Raw genomic sequence first — 15,402 nt, forward strand, 5'->3', positions numbered from 1 at the left:
GGTTGCCGCCCCGTCTTCCTCACCGCCACCTCTGAGCACCAAGTTGCGCTGGCAGATGGTACTGGTCCAAATTTCGGCAATGATTGTGGAAGTGGGGGATGAGCAAATTCTTCAGTTGAAATCTGCTCGAAGTATTCTCGCTATCTATCCGTTCCGGGTCGACGGTTGGTAAGCAAAGTACCGTTCTTGTCATTAACGCAACAGAAGTGTTCGATATCCTGTGTGCGTTCATTATGCCTGTTAGCAAGTCGATACAGATCTTTCTCGTCATCCCGAGTGTCCAGTTTTTGAAATGGTTCGCTCGGGTGACAGCGACCGCTTTCTTTGCTACACGGTTGGCATTCTTATAAATTTGCCAATTAGCAGGCGTTTTACTGTCGAGAAATTTGTGATAGAAGCGTTTCTTTTCACGGACCTTCATTTCAACATCATCATTTCAAAGCCAAGTATCTCGGTTGATGTACCGCTTACCCGGCTTGGTGACCTCGAGGGTTGTAGAGGCAACTTGGTGGATCGTGTCTTTCATTTGGTTCCATGATTCTTCCACATTCGTAATGGTCGGCAATCGTATGAGTGAGATCGTTTCTTCTTTCTTCTCACCAAATCGCCACCATACAATGCATCGCGGGTCACTGCGTTCCTCACGCTGTTTTATCGGTGGTTTAATTCGCAGGACGGCAATCAACGGCCGATGTTCAGGTGCGATGGTCTCATAGGGAACGACTTTGCAATCAGTGACGATGCTTGAATGTCGGCGTCTTATGAGAATATAGTCGATTTGCGTTTTACTGTTCCCACTATAAAATGTAGGAAGATGAGAGAAGTACAAGGTCATGGGTGTCCGCAAAATCGATTATACGCTCGCTACCCTCATTGCGCGCTCCGAACCCCTTTCCTCCATGGCACCTGTTACCGTCTGCCTTTTCACCCACATGACCTTTAAGGTCGCCGGCAATGATTATATAATCGTCAGCAGACACGTGACAAGTCTTTTCATCGAGAAGTTACCAGAAGGCATCTTTCTCGGCATCAGGTCGACCTGTCTGTGGTGCGTACGCGGTGAAGAAGTGAATAGTGCGATCAGCTGATATAATGGTGAGCTTCATCGTCGATCATCAAATCGTTCGACTTCTTTAATGGTATCACCGACACCCTCTGAGATGACAATGCCAACATCATATTGAGTGTGTGGGTTAGCAAAATAGAGAAGTTTATAGCCATTTTTACCACGTTCGCGTTCAATGTCGAAACTTTTGGCACCATACCATCGGGTTTCTTGCAGAGCGCAGATATCAGTGCGCCTTTTCCGAAGGGCTCTTGCGAGTTCTTCGGTCTTTCCAGTTGGGGTGCAGACACGTACTTGTTTTGTTCTTTGTGTTCGGACTAACTTGCTTATGTCCTGACGCCGTCCATGCGTCAAGAACCCTTGCCTATTTCTGGACAGGACCGGGGCCCGTCCTGCCGTGCGACTGAGGTGGACGCCCTAGCATTTCTCCGAGGTTTGTGACTCAATCTGATAATCATGTTTGTAACGACATTGTATGCATTTTCTTGGTCAACCTGTCGCGGGACCTGTCACCAAGAGAGATCAGATAGGATTTAGCATAGTGGAATAACTCCAACTACACTCTATTTATCTCTTTCCCTGATCTCAGCATTTTATTTTTGTTTTACTGAGGATAATACAGAGTACGTTGCCTCAAACCCTCTTCCTTTACCTGCGCTTGGGACCAGCATGCTATGTTAATAGCATGGCGGAGTTGACCCGCGACAACTTTGTTAATTATATTTGGATTGCTTTCAAACTTTCAGAAATATGCTTTACATTATCCCTTGCACTGATGCCAAATTGTGTGTCAAGGATGAACTCAAGGGGGGTTTTCAGGGAAATTTATAAAATGTGGTAATATGCAATTATTAACTTTATTTGAATAGATATCGGAATGCGATGTCTGCAACAACGAATCCACATTTTTTTTTGTCTATACAAGTCGGTCAATATATTCCGAAAAAAAATTTTGTACCAGGTTGAAAAACGCCATTTTAAGAAAACGCATCTAAAGTTTTTTATTTAAAACTGTTTAATTACTGTTAATATTTTTTCAATTCTAACCCGTCATTCCTTGTGAATATTGAGGATTTTCACCTCTGTCAGCAGCTGCAAACATTCATCTAGCTGTTTCGTGTGAAATTCGACCCCATTTTGATTGTCCGCTGCTCCTCATGTTTGTTCAATTTCGATTTCCATTAGGATCAATATTGTCAGATATATTCTTGAGAGTTCAGTGAAATGACAAGCTGCAGTCTAGGATGCTATTTCTACTAAATTTTAAAATTAACACCGATTTGAGACATATATTATACAACGTTTCTAATGCAAATTTAAGTAATTTTAAATAGTACGCCCATTTCTTTAGGGATTACACACAGCACACTATCTAAATATACCAGATGTATACATTGTTAGAAGAAAAAACGATTTCTATTTATGCGTACGTACTCTTACAAGCAAAGCTATAACTTTTTTTTTTTCATTGGGAATTCTTTTATAAAATTTAAGAAGATGATTCTGAAGGCAAGTGGAGTTTAATATGCAAAAAAAAAAACGATCTTCGAAAATTTTGAAACAGAAAGCCCCCTAAAAATACATTTCCGTCACTCACCCCTGACCTTTTCCCCAAAATCGGCGTCCACGCCCGCGATTGCAATAATTCCCGTTCCATTTGGTATTACGCTTTTTGATTCGAAATGTCACTGCAGTCTGTCATGGAGTATTCAAATGTTTTCTGCGAACTCAATAGCAAGCGAACCCAATAGGAAATTTTTAGTTGATATTGTCTTTTGCAGAAACACATATGTAACAGAATTTTCATTCAACACTTTTGTTCCACTGTCAAATTGATAGCCACAACGACGTCAACCCACCAGCAGATATGGGTAGTAGGGATCTAAGTGTGGTTGTCTCTTTGGGGTATAGCAAACGTAGTGAGCGCTGAAGGCACGAGGCTTGTGACGAAAAGGGCGAGCGTTTCTAGCAAGGCGTTGACAATTTAGAAAACAAATGCAAACCTTTGAAAGTTTATCAACTGCTATAGTTTGAAAGAATCAGATCAAGAAAATCATACGAAGAAGGTTATGTTCTGATAATTTCTTTTTATAATTGAACATAAATTTGGGATCATTGGTTGTTTTTCTGTTAGCCGAAGAAGTAGGTATTCCCCACATTACCTTGGATAATTGGGATTCTACTTCACATACATTCATATATTGAATTTCATTGGGTGTAACCCTTAGGCAAAGCCCATTAAAACGTCGTTTCTTTTTGAAAATTACCTCCATCTAAATTCTATTAAAAAAGTACATTTGGCCTTAATTAGAAATAATAAAACCATTCAATATTTCCTAGGAAAGTAGAAATTAGTGTATCTTATTATAACACCCACCTACCTGCGTTCCCTCCAGGGTAGGACTGTGCGTAGCTATATAAGATCAATGAGCATAAGAATAAAAAGCCATATCTTGGGCTATGCTTTGTAACTTTTTTCTTTGCTAAAATGAAAGTTAAAGAAGTTATTTGGCTTTAAAAGTTATAATTGGAAAATTTTCCATTGTTTTTTGCTTATATGTATATACTTTTGATTTGCTTGAAATTGTCAAAAAGTTACAGATAATTAGAGTATCTTAAAAAGCTCTGAATAAAATTTCTTTCGGACTCCCTGCTAACGAGATAAAGTCAAACAGAATTCGCATTTCTTTCTAAAATGGGGTCAAAGTGACTGTTCCATTTTAGTAGAATTTGTTTTTTGTTGAAGGTTTAGAGTGCCCACCCCTTCACATGAAGATTTGCCCGAAATGTGGGGCTGGATTTTTTTGCAAGATTTGACTGACTGTTGGCGATTTCGTTGTGTCTCCAATTAACAGCAAATTTCTCAATCAATTTCAACCGGAAAAATATGAGGGGATCACATGGTTTACTCGTCGAAATGATTCACTTTGAGTGCTTTAGCCTTAAGAAAGGGTTTATAGCACTTATCGAATTTCGTACGATCGAAGTTGCAATTGTTTCTAGATTTAGTTTGCACCATTCCAAAATTGCAGTAATTGTTCTCAGCTTAAAGGCAGTCGTTAATTTGTAATGTATTAACTTTCGGCGTACATAATTCTTTGAATGGTGTCGCACGCAGGAGCAACGTGGCAAGAGTTCTCCTCAGTTGCAACCACTTCGGAAGGTCATAGATGCTCGAGGACCAGAAATGTGGGGGACAAACTATCTCTCATTGTAACATACTTTCTTGAATGGTTGGCCTGGATTAAAATAATGTAGTGTATTTCTCCCCACCCTCGCACGCCCACCACTAGTGATTCTATCTGCCGTCGCACTCGCTCCGCCTAGGAGAGCGTGTGCTAGAGTGGAAGCAGGCAAAACTTTACTTGGACTTGGTAATTAAGCGTAGCGTGCTTGCTTGCTGTGGTAGTAGAATACGTTGAACTCGAACGCAATATGAAATATCAACGAGAAATCGAAGCCGAGATCGATGTTGCCGGAATGCTAACGTTTATCAGTCAATCGTTGGATTGTGAAACGTTCGCAGCATTGAATCCAGGGCGACCGAGCCCGTTGTCGACCAGACAATCAGTGGACCTAGTAACAGTGAGGATCGGATGAAATTAGAGGCGCTTGTAAAAGTGGCAGCACAGTGACCGGGTTCCCATCGAAATATTCCGTGAAGCAGACTCGTGGTAAAAATTCCAGACAGGTAAGCGACCTATGTAAGAAACAACTATTTGCCGACATCTTTGAAAAAATCTGGCCACTCCACGGGGCGGCATAGTGCTTTGCCTCGGAAGCCTCGAGACCTGGCTCCATCACCCCATGACTCCTCCCAGCTGTAAGGAACTGAAATGCTTACGTGAAAAGTGTCTAATTCGCTACAGTCCACATGTGTTACGGTGTGACCCGAACAATGTTCTTTATGGGAAGTAATAGCCGAAGCTAGCATCCATTCCCTGGGTGGCCCACTCTGGCGAGCTTTTCTGTTTGTCGGTTTGATTTACAAATTGCAACAGCGCAAGGCAAGTTCAACGAACACGTAATGTTTTCGCCGGGGTATGTAAATGATAAATAACAAATCGGTCGGAGTTATCGCTCGTAGCTGATAAACGAGATCCGAGGGAAGATAAAGTGGAAACATTCCACAAGTTTTGAAGACGACTGGACGTGGTCATCTCGAATCGTGTTTATCATCTCCCAAAATATGTATGTGCCTATGTCTGATTAAATGAGGAGCCAGCGGAGATCAGGCGCCGGAGTGATTCGTTCCGGTTTGCACTTTGTACTACGTATCTGTGGCCCATTAGACAAAACATGGAAATGCTATTTGAGAACTTTATGGTTTGGATCATCGTCGCAAAATTCAATTAGGACACATTTGCTCAGAGGAAACAAGAAAGTCGTGGAAAGTAAAAGAAATGTTTTCAACGTCTTGTTGTGTTGAGTCCGAAACTGCTCCAATTAAAGGATTTGGTCAAAATCAATAAAGAAGTGATTTTGACTGTATTTTTGGGATGAATGCGTTTACGCACTGAGTGTTGGGCTGCTATAGCGCCAACTATCTGGGATATCAACCAAAAACTTCAGGGGATCGTGTCTCCCTCGTACAGGTAAGACTGAAAAGTGGCTGTGCCCGCTTAGAAGCTGAGTATGGAAATAATCCGCTTTCCGATGAACCACGGATCTAAATCTGCGCGCAGTCGATTTGCTTCTTGAATTGATTTGCCCAGAGGGTTACTGTGTTGCAGTTTTTCACGGGCAACAACCTTCCTTGAGTCTGCTGCCTTGTGCGTTACTATCACGATCTCCATCATAGCCGGTTCTGAGAGAGTAGGATAGGCAGACGCCACGCGCAAAGTGCTTAGGATACACATCCTTGACAAGACCGTTAGCCCATACTTCGGCGCCCGAGAGCAGAACGAACTGCGTTGCACATATGAGTAGACCCAGCCTACTTTCTGCCGGTTAAACGGTGTGTTCGACAACAAGTGCCGTGGCATCATCTACATAGTCGACCAGTTGCGACTATTCTGGCATAACGAGTCTTGGCAGACTATTGTAGAAAGTGTTCCGGCCATAGGATAGTTCCTTGTACTAGCGCCGACGTGATCTCTGAGGGATAATGCCTCAATATGCAATACGTTCATGGAATGAATTTTCTAGTGTACCAAGCATATCTGCCCATCATACCGAACTGAAAGGAACTTGTAATATGAAGCGTTGCGAAAGGCACTGTTCTTCGAGATCGTCGACAGTGCATCTAAGCGCAATGAACCGCATTAACGACCTCCATGACAACATCCACCGTGTTCTCCCTGCTCTTGGGGATATGTTCCCGATAGCACATATCGTTTCGGCGAGTCTACTCCGGTATCAAGGATGCAGAATGGTCACTATCCAGATGTCGATGGAAGAGCAGTTTATTTACTTTTGTCAGGGCACAGTCGAGTGCTGGCGTTTTCGCATATTTCTTAGAGAGGAATGCCTCATCTAGCTCTTTCATAGTGAAATGTAGGCAGTCCTCGACTCCCTTCACGCTGTTGTTGTGAACCCGAAAGCGATCCGTAAGGAATGATGCGCGTATGATGCGGTCCATCCATTCGGCATTAAGTGAAAAAGATTTTGTGAGTGTTCATTTTATAACCGAATTTAAATGGAGACCATCCACCTAGTATAGAACTCCAGACTGGTGCCCGGCGCGAGATTGCGGCAACCAGTTCAAACATGATGTATTGATGGTCCCTTGCCTTGAAGTCGCCCCCAATCAGGGTCCTAATTTCTTTGTCTAAGACAGCGTTCTTCAGATAATAAAGACTCTGACAAAATCTTGGCGCCGTCCCATTCAGTGTTAGATAAAGATCGAGATACTATGTGGCAGGCCCCTTATTCCCTTACTGTTCGCTGATTAGCACTAGGCTCGGTTTTGACTATGCGATGACCTGCGCTAGCAACTCGTAAGCGGTTAAGCGCCTAAGTATGTAGGATATGGGTGGCCTTAGCCGCGTTCTAGGCCTTGTAGAGTAAACCGATTTTAATAACGTCTTATTTACATAAATTCTGCAAGGAAAACGTCAAGCTCAGCGAGTTTATTTCGCCTGAGCACGTTAACAGCAAAGGTAATTTCTCTTTTGTTTTGAGCAGTAGTCTGTATCCATATGTAATAGTGTCTTGTCATATCATTCCCATGGGGTGATTGTTTACCGGATGTTATTCGATTTAGAATCATTGTAAAGTGCTCTTCAGTCTTCTTCAACTGCTCATGATCATGGTTGAGAAGCCTATCCTAACCGCCCTTTACCCGGTATCGGAGCTCTATGGCATGGTGTTTCCGAAAGGAGGATATTCGCGATGGGTATGGCGTTGGGACTGTAATTTTAACCACGTTAATTGTGACTTACTAGTCAAGGTTAGTTTGAACATACAAATCGATGGGAAACCATCCAGAATTCGAACGAAACAGGGACGACTCGATAGGCTAGACGGTAATTTGAGACTCTTTCGACTCCACTTGAATCAAGTTTACTACAGAAAGCATTTATATGTGTGGTTGATTATTGTATAGAATAAGCAATGAACCCTGCATATCAAGTAGGTTAAACATACTATCTCGCTTGATAATCGATCGACGTAAACATCTCTTCCTCATTACTTATCAATTTTAGGAACCACGCGTCTGAGCTGATTAATGTAACATATAATATTACTATCGAACCTGAAGAATGCTTATCAGAAACTTCAATGTTATCCGCGTATATTCATCAGCAAGTGTTAGCGTACTTAGTACCATTCAGCTTCACATTTTTAACTTTTAACCATGGCAACAACAATGGAAAAATTTCAATACTTCTTTCCATAGATGCCACCGATAAACTTTTCACTTTTTTTGGGTTGGTTGTCGTTTGAGGTGTTTGACTTTGATCAACAAAGTGTGAACTACAGTAGCAGTAAAAAAAAGCCGAGGGCAATTTTTTTGCGCATATTTGATCAGTTCTGGCAGATCAATTGATGCAAAAAGTGAATTTGTAGTGAGAAGGATGGTTTTCAGGGAAATGAAGAAAATCGATCTGGCTACTTGTAGAAGAGAATTAGTTGTAAACTTGTGGTTATAAAAAGGACAAATGTTGCTATATATATCAAAATTAAATGCAATTAATCATCAGTAGGAAAATTTTGGGTGAATTATTTTAGAGTAGAGAGTTTGGTGCATCAGTGTAACTGGATTTTCAAGGAAGACGAGTGAGCGTAAAGGTTGAAATTTGTTCTGAACATCTCTGCGCAATTGTCTTAAAGTTTTTTTAATTCTGGTAAAAGCGCAGTCTGTCAAGTAGATTTAATGATTTCTTTCAATTTTTAAAGATTGTTAGATATATAACGATGTATGGGATTGAGTTTCGGGCTGTTTGCAGGTTACGATTATCTTAATGTTCTTTAAGCTACGCACAGAAAGGATATGGATACCCCGTTCTCACCCATTTCGGTCAATAGCAACGTGCAAAATCATCCAGAAAGTCTACATTGTATAATATAATAATCGTTGACGCGACAATCCATGTTGGATCAGGGCCTTGAAGTGTGTTAGAGCACTTCATTCAAGACCTTAACGGTACACTAGGAGGCAATGTGGTCAGCATTGCGCTCGCCCGAGCTTATTACCCTGATTTGACTCAGGTACTCATTCACAGTCGACTGGTATCCGACATCAAATTACGATACAAATCCCACTGCCACCAGTGAGATTTGAACCGCGACCTTCCGTACGACAGCCTTGCGCTGGTAAAAGCTCGTTTTTAAGGTTTTGTGTAAAACAACATCTCCTACATTGACTTTATGTATTTATGCCCGCACCCCTTTAAACTTCATATAGAAAGATGTATCTCACTGTAAGTGAGTGAGTGAGTAGACTAAGCCCATTAGGAAACACTTCTTATCGGAAAATACCTCAGAACTAACAATTCGCAAAAAAAGCCTTCGACTTTTTTTTAACGGCTACTGTATATGCACATGATGATATGGTTCGACTAATTAAATATGAATGAAATTTATTACCGCTTATAAAACGAAACGAAATTGATCTGAGAATTTTCATGGGTATCGCAAACAGTAATTAATAATGAGGGAAATTTTATGGAATGTAATCGTTACGAAATCGGTACTTTAATATGCACGTAATATGTGATTCTACTTGGGGAATTCATGGTTCAGCAGTTCTTTCCCTCTATATATGGTGCTTTCCATAGCTATATGACCAACTCTGATTTGGCTGATTTATTTGAAAAAGAAGAAAGGAAGAAATTTATGCTCAAAGAAGGATCTTCTAAATCCCTTGTCCACACTTTTACACGAGAAAGTAATAAATTCGAACGTTTCATAACTATATGACCACTTTCAAAAACAACAAATTTTTCAATGATAAATCCAAACTAATTACTAAATAGATATTTACTAATAATCAGCGAGATTTTTAATACTGAGCCGATGACTATTTCCCTGATTGACGTGAGGGGGGGGGGGGGGGGGAATGACCCGTGGGAAGGTCGTTTTTTGGCTTTTTTGAGAATTTTTTTTGTAAAGAACTGGATAAAGATACAAATACCAATTTTTCACCATAGATTTAATAATATCTTGAGCGTGCATGGTCATTATTGAAATCATTATCATCAACGGCGCAACAGCCGGTATCCCGTCTAGGCCTGCCTTAATAAGGAACTCCAGACATCCCGGTTTTGCGCCGAGGTCCACCAATTCGATATCCCTAAAAGCTGTCTGGCGTCCTGGCCCACGCCATCGCTCCATCTTAGGCAGGGTCTGCCTCGTCTTCTTTTTCTACCATAGATATTACCCTTATAGACTTTCCGGGTGGGATCATCTTCATCCATACGGATTAAGTGACCCGCCCACCGTAACCTATTGAGCCGGATTTTGTCCACAACCGGACGGTCATAGTATCGCTCATAGATTTCGTCATTGTGTAGGCTACGGAATCGTCCATCCTCATGTAGGGGGCCGAAAATTCTTCGGAGGATTCTTCTCTCGAACGCGGCCAAGAGTTCGCAATTTTTCTTGCTAAGAACCCAAGTTTCCGAGGAATACATGAGGACTGGCAAGATCATAGTCTTGTACAGTAGGAGCTTTGACCCTATGGTTTCGCATTATTGAAATACAGAGCAATTTATACACTCATTTCCACAAAAATGGTGTTTTTCTGCTGCCACGATAGATGGCGCTGTGATCATCTTAGAGAAAAAACGTAAACGGCTTTTTAACGTATAGACTGAACTAGAGTCCGCAAACTAGGATTATTAAAAAATATTGAAAACTAAATTTTTGGTGCCTTGTCAAACTTTTTTTTTGTGAACTTTGGTATTTTTTCACGACTTCTTCAATGAATAAAAAAAAACGATTGAATGAATCGCAATTATCCTAGTTTGCAGACCATAGAAATATGTTCTAAATAAGTCATGCAAATTTCAAAGAATTTCGTTGGATAGATTTTGCGCTATGGTGGCAGCCGATTTTCAGCATGCAGTTTCGAGAAAAACGCATTTAAAAAGTAGAATGCGATTTTTAACCATAAAACCTTAACTGACCATTAATCTGCTATACTTAGTCCCTAAACCTTAGGTTTCTTCAAGAAACATGTGTACAGCCTCGGTTTCAATTCTTGTCCTTTTAGTGAAGTCATTCGAAAGTCATTCGGACCGATAAATACGAGTTTTATTATGACGATCGACATAAATCTGGCATATGACTTATCATGTTTTTAACACTATAATTTCCGAACGACTCCGAATATCAAAAAATCACTTTGCTACTCACTATTCTATACTATATCTAGATGCAATTGATGCCTAAAAAAAATCGATTCCGCGGATCCGACACACGGGATGACCTCCTTAAGCAGTGGTGATATGCGATGACACAATCTGCTGTTGAAGCTGCCCCATGAAGCTAAACCATGTCGAAACGACAGTTGAACCAAAGTTTCTTTTTGATAAGAAAATGTGAATCCCTTAGAAGATCATACCAGTATCTAGAAAGCTATCCAGCACTCCTAAGTTAGACCCCTTTTCAGAGATGATTTCCAAAAATAGAAAAAAGCTGATTCGCACTCAAAATCTATAGTTTTCCTCCAGGGTCGAAAGGGTTCACTTGCGCGCTATGATTTGCTTCCCTAACTCTAAGTATGAGGTCTTATGAATAGTTTCGAGTATGTTGACATCACCTGAAAGTATTTGACATTCCTTATTTTCCTCGAGTTAATTTCACATTCCATTCCGTGTTGTAAGAGAGAAATTTGGCACTTCCCGTAATAGCTGCTGCCCTCTTTATGTCAGGCAAAGCCATCCACCTGAAACAGTAGTTTCTGTGGTCTACCAGCAAATTCTTTACCACTTAACTATTTTCCCGTTTGTAAAATGATCCATCCTTCCTTGCGAAATTTATTACAACTCTTATTTCACTTATACTAGACATCTTAGTCGTACCCACTATTTTCCATGAAAATCTTTAAAAAACATATTCTTCTTTTATACTATGCTGTGGAAACGGATTACTAATCATCCTTGCAGGTATAATAGTCGCTTTGAAATACTCCAAAGGACTATCCTTTTACATGTATGAAACTTGAATTTTTCTATGGCTGGTTTTTTGCCTGAAAATGCCACATACTACTTCATTTTTCTTAAGAAGACTATGTTACATACAGGAGATTGGTCTCCAGGCGTATTGCTTGAATTTGTATGGTGAAAGAGCAAAGTTACACATGTTCGACGTTTTTCGATCACTTGCGCGTAAAAAAATTGCGCGCATCTTTTGATGGTGTTGGTGTCGCGACGTATGTGGTGCATGGGATGGGCAAACATATACAAGAATACCATCTAGGTGTCTCGACACACGTGAAAGTCAGCTACCTCGTAAGTAACCCGCGTATGACAACTCGATGTATGTAGTCTTCCTGATTGTGCTATTATACCGCAAGTGGGACAGGAATGCTCTCCAGAATGGATTATCTATAGCGTCGGCATCCTCATTCAAATTCGAAGCTCTCAATACCGTTGCCGAGAGACGTTCGCACATTCTAATAATTCTTGCGTTTAAAAGATAGTCGGAGGGCGTAACCAGTAGGTTCGTTCGTGTCGGAGGTTTGAATAATATTATATTTCATTAGCAAACACATTTTCAGGTAGCAAGTTTACATATTCTATTTACTTATCTGTTAAATCGTATTTTCTATTCAGTCTGTCATGACAACCAGAGAACACTTTGAATGATTTCCGAACCTCCAACTCACAAGGGAGTCACTACTCAATGGCACAAAACATGAATTGAATTTACGAGTTAACTTTTAAAAACAGCATGTGGACTTGGCTCATTTCCGGATATTACCAGCTACTTGGCCTAGATATTCAGTCCTTGTGATGTTACTAGAAACTAGTCATATAAATATCCCCTAATAATAAGGCAAATGGGGATTTGATATGCAAGAAACCATCCTGAATTACTGAAATAAGTCAGGAAGGTACATACGAGTATATACGAATAAGAAATACTAACTTAATACATTTTATGTACAGTAATCACGAATCTGATATATTCTTGACATCCATTCTTCTATTCTGCACAGACATCTGGAATTGATAATAATATGATCTTTATTTTAGAAATCACCTCCATTGACAATGAAGATCCAAGGAAAAAGTTCAGTCGAAATTTATGGCGACGAAATGGATTTACGCGAAATAATTCGCAAGGAGAATTTGGATGCCCAAGAAGAGGCACTCTATGTCTGTGATTTAAGTGATATTGTTAATAAGTATTACATTTGGAGAGAATGTTTACCACGAGTTGTTCCGTTTTACGGTAAGTGATTGCTTATATTATAGAGATTGCATAGCATGACCTTGAAATTTGCTATTTTTTATAACAGCTGTCAAGTGCAATGATAATCCATTCGTCCTCAAGTTACTAGCCGCCCTGGGTACCGGGTTTGATTGCGCGTCGAAGGGAGAAATTAAGAAGGTATGAGAATTAGGAAGAACACTTTTTGACTTATCATTGTATGTAGATAAATGTTTTTTGGATTGGATATCGCCCTTCCACAGTTGTCTTCTTCTAAATTAATTTGAAATGGTTGCCGAATTTCAGATTTTATCAATGGGAGTGGATGCTGAAAAAATAATTTTTGCAAATCCCGCTAAGCCTAATTCGCACGTGCTTTATGCTGCTGCGAAAGGGATCGCAACTATGACCTTTGATAGTGATTTTGAATTGTACAAAATTGCCAAGACTTTTCCTGATGCAAAGTAAGGCTAGATATTTTATCTCTGTCAATTTATACTAATGTTTCTATTCTCTAGTTTGGTCATAAGAATTCGTTGTGATGCTGAAAAGGCGCAGTGTCCGCTCGGACAGAAGTTCGGTTGTGATGCTGAGCTAGAGGCTCCTGGTCTCATTTCACTTGCAAAGGAATTAGGATTGAAAGTAAGTCAGATATGTTTTGACTATAAAACATTTCCTTGAATAGTTGGATTCTGAGCTTAAGATTTCAAATATTTTGATTTATTGAACATTCGCCCATTATACACATAATAACAGAAACCTTTGAATATCTAGGTGATCGGTGTGAGCTTCCATGTAGGATCAGGATGCGAAGATTTTCCAGTATATGAACGAGCTATATGTGCTGCTAAAACGCTCTTCAAATACGCTAAAACTTTGGGGTATGATTTTAATTTATTGGATCTCGGAGGAGGTTTTCCCGGTGACAAAGGAACATCTCTAAAAGAAGTAAGAACTTTTAGCTCTTTAGTAAGCATTCGGTTATTGAGCGTCATCCCATAGGTTGCTGACATTATAAACAAAGCTCTTGATAAATACATGCCTGACAGTGCCATTCACATCATCGCTGAACCAGGAAGATTTTTTGTTTCGTCGGCATTCACGTTGATCTGTAAAATTTACTCCAAACGGGAAATCGTGCAAAATGACAAACTGGAGAAGACCATGTATTTCATAAACGACGGAGTCTATGGCTCATTCAACTGCATTCTATATGACCATCGTTTGGCCGCACCAACCTATATTACGGTACTTTCTTGGAAATCTGCATGTAAGAAAAATATGGAATATTTATTTCTTTCCTTTTTAGAGAGCTGATAACACACTTTACAATTCGTCCATATGGGGCCCCACATGCGATGCTCTCGACCAGGTAAGAATTTGGAGAAATGTAATAACAATAAACTGAACACTATTGTCTACAGCTTCAACTTAAATGAAAATAGATAAATAATTTACCCTAGAAATAAAGAAAACATACTTTTCCATTCCATTTGTTACAATGTATTTTTCTGCATTAGTGGAACATAAACTCTCAAGAAGGAAATGCACATATTTTGCAATTCTCAAATTGTTCCCTTTCTGATTGATTATACTTTTTTATTCCAGATCTGTGAAACAGTGAAGCTGCCAAAGTTGAACATCGGTGACTATTTAATATTCGAGAACATGGGAGCGTATACCTTACCAATTGCGAGCCCATTTAATGGGTTTCCCTTGCCACGTGTTAAATTCTTCATGAGAGCTTCCGACGAGTAAGTTGCTTGCTTGCATTAGGAAACGAATTCACTAATTCAAGTTTTATTCTTGATTGAAGGACTGCTAACAACATCTTTTGAATATTACCCTGGGAAGACGAAGAATTTGAATTGGATATTCCATTGAATTTTAACGTATCAAATAGAATTGAAACTTTTTACTTTCCAAAGTTTAAATTTTACCAAGTAATACATATGTGTATGGATCTCACGCAAAATATTTTGTTTTGAAATTTTAAACTCTACCTATTTATGATTTTATGAAAAATATGCAAATGATCTGTGTATTTTGCGCCAATAATAAAATGCATATTGTGGCAATTGAAAGAATTCAGCCTATTGTTGGGGAAATATGAAAGTCGAATGGCATTTTTTTGTTCAAGAGTTTACTTATAGAACACCTCCGGACATTCCTTTTGAGTGAAGTTCTGCATGTAAAAAATCGTAAAGATGGCAAATTACAATATATTTCATGCCTAAAGATTTCTGCTTTATACTTTCAGTTAAGTTGTTACTTTATTGCAACTAAAAAGGAATTGTCGCTCTTTATGGAGTATCGAATTATTAAAAAGTAGATGATTACATGAATTTTGTGCAAAACAAAACTGTCTGTCTGTCACACGCATGTTTCTTGAAAACGGTTATAGCGATTCACAAAAAAATTGGGAGTTTAATTTAAGGATGGTCCCCATACATGCAAAGAGAGGGTGTACATTTTTTTCACAACATATAGTCGTGTGGGTATCAAATGAAAGG

The 15,402-nt window shown here is 39.6% G+C and overlaps 1 protein-coding gene and 1 long non-coding RNA gene across 4 annotated transcripts; one reads left to right on the forward strand and one right to left on the reverse strand.

Annotated features, from left to right (window-relative positions):
• Positions 1-2,041: 2,041 nt before the first annotated feature.
• On the reverse strand, positions 2,042-4,424 carry LOC119654766. 2 transcript variants are annotated; one of them, XR_005249845.1, is made up of 2 exons: positions 2,664-4,424; positions 2,042-2,319 (listed from the first exon to the last, which is right to left on the reverse strand). It is a non-coding gene; the product is annotated as an uncharacterized LOC119654766 (long non-coding RNA). The 2 variants fall into 2 exon arrangements; XR_005249844.1 differs by having other exon boundaries at positions 2,042-2,322.
• A 122-nt stretch (positions 4,425-4,546) lies between these two features.
• Positions 4,547-15,010, forward strand: LOC119654765 (ornithine decarboxylase 1-like). 2 transcript variants are annotated; one of them, XM_038060306.1, is made up of 10 exons: positions 4,547-4,757; positions 12,712-12,910; positions 12,978-13,069; positions 13,196-13,353; positions 13,408-13,531; positions 13,664-13,837; positions 13,892-14,137; positions 14,199-14,261; positions 14,498-14,643; positions 14,706-15,010. In XM_038060306.1, exons 2-10 carry the CDS (start codon positions 12,730-12,732, stop codon positions 14,725-14,727), a joined length of 1,206 nt encoding a protein of 401 aa, XP_037916234.1. In that variant the 5' UTR covers positions 4,547-4,757; positions 12,712-12,729; the 3' UTR covers positions 14,728-15,010. The 2 variants fall into 2 exon arrangements, with proteins under 2 accessions (XP_037916234.1, XP_037916233.1); XM_038060305.1 differs by lacking the exon at positions 4,547-4,757 and adding an exon at positions 10,753-10,791.
• The last annotated feature ends 392 nt before the right edge of the window (positions 15,011-15,402 follow it).

This window comes from Hermetia illucens, chromosome 4, assembly GCF_905115235.1.
Source record: "Hermetia illucens chromosome 4, iHerIll2.2.curated.20191125, whole genome shotgun sequence".
NCBI classification, from domain to species: Eukaryota; Metazoa; Arthropoda; class Insecta; order Diptera; family Stratiomyidae; genus Hermetia; species Hermetia illucens.